Source organism: Schistocerca cancellata, chromosome 4 (assembly GCF_023864275.1).
Source record: "Schistocerca cancellata isolate TAMUIC-IGC-003103 chromosome 4, iqSchCanc2.1, whole genome shotgun sequence".
Taxonomy (NCBI): Eukaryota; Metazoa; Arthropoda; class Insecta; order Orthoptera; family Acrididae; genus Schistocerca; species Schistocerca cancellata.
The window spans coordinates 366,678,591-366,685,792 of NC_064629.1; the positions used below are offsets into that span (position 1 = coordinate 366,678,591).

Below are 7,202 nucleotides of genomic sequence, written 5' to 3' on the forward strand. Positions count from 1 at the left end.
AATAAAAAATGAACACCTGTAATATTGTTCCAGAAAAGTATAAAATCTGCTGCTACTTTGAAACATAATTGAGTCCAGTACAAAAATCAAAATGCATTTGAAAAATTACATTAATTACATCAATAAGAAGCAAAAGCTACATGGTATTGTTAAGTTCAAAATGTTTATGTAAGTGCACACACAAAAGTAAGCAAAATTGTAATCTAAAAATGGTAATGGAAAATCCTTGATGGGATATAAATAATTTAAGAAATAAAGGTAGCAATTCACCAAATAGTCAAATTGCAAAGTCATCAGTTGGCACATAAACAGTGCTGAGAACATCATAAGGTTCATTGGAAAGCTAGCAGGCAGAAGTTCTGCCTTGGTTATGTGACTGTCAACAACTCGGTAATTAAACTATTGGGTCAGTAGTTACCTTAACTCCTTGGATTACTTATATCATTTTATCAGTAAAAAATTAAAGTTACTTTTGTGTTGTTTGGAAACAAGCATGTTACATTTGATATCTGTTTACTCTAGCTACCTCACTGTAGTTTGGCACTCAATTGTGCATTGAAAAATCTGTCATTGATGCACATTTGGCTGATAGTTTAAAAAATTCTTCATTGTTGGGGAAAAAGCAAGCCCTGTGCAGGAAGTGCCTTCATTATTTAACAAAAAAGGGGTAAATAAATTCCAGTGGCTTATGAAAGGGTTCACTGAGTACAAGATGATTCTGCCGTAATGAATTTTGTATGCTACATGTTCTATTATGTAACTTTTGATATTAGTAATTTCCCTCTCCAATCACCTAACAAAGAGTGATTAAAGTTTTGGCAAACATCTTCTCAATGCAGGCTGAAAACTTGCTGTAACATCATGCTGCTGTACCTAATATACCTTAAGCAAATGTTGAGTTTTAATTACAGTAGGGAAGTTCTGGTGGAATATAAATACTTTAGGAGCAAAGGAGACCACTCATTGAAAAGCAGAAGCATGGAGTTGTTGACAGGTGTACACAAAAATAAAGAAAACTTGCTAACAAAAATTAAAACTTGCTAGCTTTTGGATAGATATCAAATTGAAATGAATCAATGTCCAGCCTATCAGTTAGGAAAGCAATTTAAAGTTGCTTTATTACAGGTGTGTTACTGACATAAAAATGTAATAACTGCTTATGGTAGTTAAAGAAACTTTTTCTTTCTTTAATTCCATTCATAGAATTGCATTATCTAAATGGAAGCAATATGCAGTCATCACAGAGCCAGTAGTTTTCAAATGTTCAACAAGATGAAACTGTAGAAATTGCAAGACATTTCACCAACATACTATGTGGCAACAAACAGGTGTTTTATGTGCAGTGCATCCAATAAACTGATGATGCTATTACAGTATGCTGCTGAAATATTTATGTGTTTCTGTGATTTCATCTGGATAGAAAATTCAGAGTATATTTAAAATTCTTTTCGCATTACTTACACAATGCTAAGAATAATGAAATAGATGCTATAATTGGAAAGAATTTTGTGTTGTTTACAGCAGTTACTTAACTGAAAGTTCAAAAATATATGTTGTATTACTTTCAGTATTGCAGAAGCCATTTACTGTAAAACATGAGGGAAACATTCAAATTCCAGCCAAGGGACTCGGTAATTTCATGCAACCTGCGATGTACCAGAAGCCCAGTTCAGGAACTTGCTAGAGTACTTGGAGATTGTGGTTGTGTTGTTGCAAGGTTGAGACATGCAGGCCTAGAAAGCTCATGCTACTGATGTGCTGTGGCGTGTCTTCCCGTGAGATTTCTGTCATAGCTATATTGCTAGAGATAATACCAAATACTTAAGTTCTTTTTTCAAAATAAAGCAGGAAATATGACCTTACCTTATGTGGTACGAATACAACAGAAAAGCTTCTAAAGATATTTACCCTTGATTTTCTGTTTCCCCTTCTACTGCTTGTTTTTATATGTCCCATATCTTTAATTATGGACAATAGTGTATTTTAGTATCTTTTATCCTGGTTCACATTTGAACAGGAATACTCATTGTTAATTATTCTCATAGTGAAATATTAAATATACTAAGAGCTGTTAGCCTCTTTTGGATCCAAAAGTTGCTTGTTTTGACTTCAGCTGCACTTAATTTAGTTTCTTAAATCCATCAAAGTTGTTCCTGGTTGAAGTGGTGAGTACTACAGAACACTAGCTACTGTGTAGGTGGTGTTCAACATCATGTCTTGTTTTATAAACATTTAGTTGGAGGTATTCTTTTCACATAATTGTGACAAACTAAGTTTTACAGCAATTAATTTTTCTTAGAAAGAGAAGTCTGTATCTATTTGAGACAGAATTATTTTGCACAGTATTTGCTCTTCTCTCTCAAAATACTCACTCTAACACAGTTTCTATTCATATTTCTGAATATTTTAGTCATTATCCTGACAAGCGTATTTCACTGCTCTCTCTTTCACAGTTCTTTTCTCTTGAAGGAAATAACATAGTGTATGAATATCAGCAGACTGTTGTTCAATTACATTTTTTTCTTTGCAGGTAACATTAAGATGGAGCTGCACGTAGATGATGGTGTTTACAGTGAACTACAGGTCTCCTCTGGTACACGATTAGTATCCATCTTTCTTGGTAATGATATGGTAGTCCTCACATATAGTGCTTAAGGCTTTATGCGTTCACTGAGGAATAATAGGCTTGCAGAGAATTGTGATTTCCTTAGCTATAATTAATATGGGAAGGAGTTAACATGAATGAATATATTCAGCTGACTGAATGCAGTTACTGAGCATATATTGTTTAGTTTGTTTTCTTTATGTGACAGGATATGTTATGATTTTTAACTTTGTTGAAATGAAATAAAATGTATTGTTTTCTTTTTTATAGCATTTAAAAGATTCTAATCACAGTATCACCAGTGTGTTAGACAAAAAACTTTTTTGTCTGTACTAAGGGTTTAAATTTTTTTTAGACGTTTACTAAGGTTACTGTGGGCTGTTACATTTAATCTCTTCATAACATTACCGACGTCCCAGTTGTCCAGAGTAAGTTACTTTGAGCTGTTGCAGGAAATGTATGCTCAAAGGGTTAATGTTATATTGAGCAATACTTATTGCATTTTAATTTTTTAGCTTTTCGTTAATCAATAAAAATGTTATTGAAAACAATGTATTTTGATTATTGGAGTCTTTGTGGTTGGAATGTCAAAATATTTGACAATGAATGATACTGATAATTTATCTCTGAAATTAGGTAGTCATCTGGGGTAGTACATAGTATAAGGAGAATCGAAGATGGATCATGGATCATCGTTAATAATGATATTGTCTCGATTACAAGAGTATAGCTGAAAGACGAAGTGAATGTTTTTCTGTTTAATAAAATCCTGCTTATGTTATTTAAGGATTGACTATTTGCTAGAACTAAATAAGCTCACAGCTTTTAAATATTATAATGAAAATACTGTAGCATATTCAGGAATGTAATGTTAATGTGCATGTGTGTTTGATAGCTTTCAGTTATGATTTTAATGTTAGGTGTGAAATGTATCAAATAGTAGCACTTAGTGAAAGACAGATGTAAGTTTCGTGGAAATTTCATGGTGCATGACAGGCCCCAGGTCAATTTTGTTGCAAGACATGGAAACACAGCTGTATGGACTCTATGGCAGCTGTAAAAATTTCATATTGATGCTGCTCCAGCTGATTGGGGTATACGAGACTCACTATCCTATACTTGAAAGGAGAGATAAATGTGAGAGAGATTTTATGGCTGTGGTAACTATTATGAATATGTATTATTAGGGAGTACTGAAGGACTAACACCATAATGTGAAGAGGAATGCATCTTGCTGTTAGCTTCCAGCAGACATCTGTTTTTAGGTTAAATGCAAATTTCAGCCAGCAGACTACAGAATTTTCTGCATAGGTAATGTGTTCAAGGGTTGTTACCCACCTTTATGATAGTGAAATGCTGAGCAAGTTACATTTAAAATTTTTAAAGGGTGATTCTACCAAGACAGCTATATAAACGTTTACTGACCATGAACTAAATGTTTTAACTAGAGTGTATTGGTAGGTGAAGTTTGTCTTATTCAGAATGTTTGTGCATGAGGGAAGTGTGTTTTCTATGGCATTAATTGCACAAAATGATGGATTTACATCTTATCTAAGAAAATGGATGCAGAAAGCTATGCTATATAAACCTAATAACCTGTTGATAGGCCATCTCTTCCACCTAGAAGAAATTAAAAAGATGTTCCAAAAAGATTTCCCCTGTATTTTTCTGCGTGTGAATGACGTATTGACTTATTTGAAACAAGAGACAGAATTAGTTATTTTTCCTGATGATGCTAGTTCTATTGTTAGCACATTTTGGCCTAACATAGAAGATCAGTAATTATTATTTTGTGAAAATTGTTAATGACAGTTTTGTGAAACTTGATAAATAATTTTCTGCAGATGGACTTGGCCGCCGTTCCCAAAAGACATTTTGTGAAACTTTGAAAACAAGCAAAAAGAAACAAGACATTAGTCAGTAAACATAGTGTAAGTAATTAGCCAGGGTAGAATGTTCTGCTACATATCCATGAGAAATAAACTTGATAATCATCTTTTAGATTTTACAAAATGCTAGGTTCTGCAACATTTACCAGATAATAATGTTGACTTCATCAAAACAGAAATGAGTATGTTAACTTAATGTTACATAGTTTCATCCATTGCTATCCTTCAGTGTAATATTGTGGTACGTTTCTAAACTAAAGCAAAATGTATTTATTGCTCAGAAGAAAGTAATCACTGTATGGGTTTCAAACATCTTGCAGACATTTGTTTAAACAGTTTAGAAGACACCAAACAATATAATAGCACCTTTATCTTATGAAGAAATTTGTAAGTAAGAGTCCAGCCAATTTTAGGACAACAGTGCTATTGAAAAATATAGCACTGGAAGGAATAGTGATATTCATTATGCTCTAGTGAATCCTGCTTTCACCACTTCACTCCTTTCTGAGCCCATGGTGTACATTTCAGTGGATTTCATGTCACTTCTGCACAAATGACACAATCAGCATCATAACACTTTTCTGGTTAATCATTGGAATGTGATATTGGAAAGAAATGTGCATTGACCGTTTCCATTGATGTGTTTGTTCTGATTATATTGTATATAGTTTTTCATCCAATTCAGTATCAGAGGCTTATGTAGTGAGGCAGGGCTAATTGTTCAGATATTTTTATCCAGATGAGAATTCAGCAGATCATATCATCTTATGCTGAATTCCGCAACATATAGCTTAATATTTCCTAGTAGTATTGGACTTGTTAGTGAGACTTCTAATGAATGTGTACGTGTTGAAAAGACTTTCATGATAAATATATGCTACCTTTACCTATTCTGAAAAACTAATTGGTGATTTATGTACCATACAGCATATAGATGTGTCAGCATCGGCAATGGAGATATACAGCTAACGAACGATACTGCTCACACTTCTAAACAATATAAAAAAGCTGTTTCTAGTAAATGGCTGCTTTGATCATATATTACAGGAACACAGTCTAAAATGTGGTGAGCCATTAGAACCTTCAGTGATACACTCATTAACAGTTGACTAATAGATGCATACCTACTTTTGTAGATCATCCTTTCTTGCTTGGATGACAATGGTGGCACACAATCACTGAGACTCAATGAGACACCTAAAATGTGGAGGAGAATTTCTTACCAGTGACTGCTCAGATCGTTACTACAGACAGAGAGAGCGGTCAGGTGCATGCAAGATGTGCACATCTAGAAGACAATGGTATCCCAGTTGTGCTCAGTCTGACTGAAATCAGTTGACAAAGTGGGGAATGGGGGGGGAGGGTCACACAAGTGTGCTCATGTCCTTTCGAGTATTTATCAAACCTTTTTAACACTGTGCATGAAAACAGGGCTGTTCTGCTGTCTTGCTGAAAGTAAAAGTTGCCCAGAGGGTGCTGTGTGTGAACAAACAACTGCACATTATCATATAGTAGATTCCTGTACCATTTGCTGGATATATATGTCTAAACATTCTCCACTCCAAACTAGCTCCACCACCTGCCCAAATGGTGCTCTTTTGGGAAGGAGGTAGTATTTACTTTTACTGTCATTAGCTTGTATCACAGCTCATCAGTCCAGATATGTTTTTCACACATTTTGAACCCTCAGTGGTAGTGTTGCTTTACCTACACTAGTCTCTGTACCGTATAACAAGCTTTGAGAAGATTTACGTGAATGAGCAGTGGCTTCTGTGATGAAGGGTAGTGGTTTGAAGGGCAGAGGGAAAAAAAAGGCCAAGGCAAGAGCCAAGGGAGAAAACTTCTGCAAAAGTAGTGTCAGGTAGTAAGAGCAGTAGTGGATTGGTTTCTATCTGTGACAGGTCATGCAAGGGTTAGGCAGTTAGTGGTGGGTATCATGCAGGCAGATACCTTTGTTGTGAGGCATTGTTACTCGGCGACTGCAGCTGGGTAACTGTGTTGACTTCTCGACGGGCATCAGCATACCTGTAACAGTTGGGTTGATCATCGGTTGGTGTCAGATAGGTCATATACTGGATTCATAGTGTAGGGTAGTGTTGGTGGTTTGTTTGTGTGTTAGTGCGTGAGCTTTTTGGCTTCCCTGCTGTTGGCTGTTGGTCGGTTGTGATAGTAGCTGGCATATCCAGTCAGTATTGCTGATATGCAGAGGCTTGCCGATGTTGTCGTGTGTGTGTGTGTGTGTGTGTGTGTGTGTGTGTTTCTTTGTTTGCCATAAGTGGTTATACCCTAGCTGGTATTGTCTTTGGTCATTTATGCACCCACCTATGGTTGTGATCATAGATCCCCAGAGATAGGATGAAAGGACTTTTAGTGTGTCTAGAGTTCCCACATAGTTATATGATGAGTTTTTAGAATACTTCCTTGAGGGTTTCAAGCTGGTATTCATTGTGAAGATTCACGGTGTGAGTGTAGTGTGGAACATTGCTAATGATGCATAGCACTTTCTTCTGTATGATCTGCAGGCAGTGCATGCATGTAGGAGCTGCATATCCCCAGACAGGAGCTGTGTACATCATCAGTGGTCTGATTATTGTCATGTATATGCACCTTGATACCCTCCTATTCAGTGTGCTTTACCTGTTGAGCCTTGGGTAGAGTTTTTTTAGCCTCATGCACTCCATTATCGATGTATTCTATGTTGTCCCTCC

The 7,202-nt window shown here is 35.7% G+C and overlaps 1 protein-coding gene across 4 annotated transcripts in view; it reads left to right on the forward strand.

Annotated features, from left to right (window-relative positions):
- The window catches only part of LOC126185190 (zinc finger Ran-binding domain-containing protein 2), a 71,654-nt gene extending 67,397 nt beyond the window's left edge, over positions 1 to 4,257 (forward strand). For all 4 annotated transcript variants that reach the window (XM_049928054.1, XM_049928052.1, XM_049928053.1 and 1 more), the window contains one exon: positions 2,531 to 4,257. Coding sequence is in view for 1 of the 4 variants with exons in the window: in XM_049928055.1 (XP_049784012.1) it covers positions 2,531 to 2,534 (4 nt within the window). In the remaining 3 variants the exon portion in view is untranslated. The remainder of the gene's footprint in view (positions 1 to 2,530) is intronic.
- Positions 4,258 to 7,202: the final 2,945 nt, after the last annotated feature.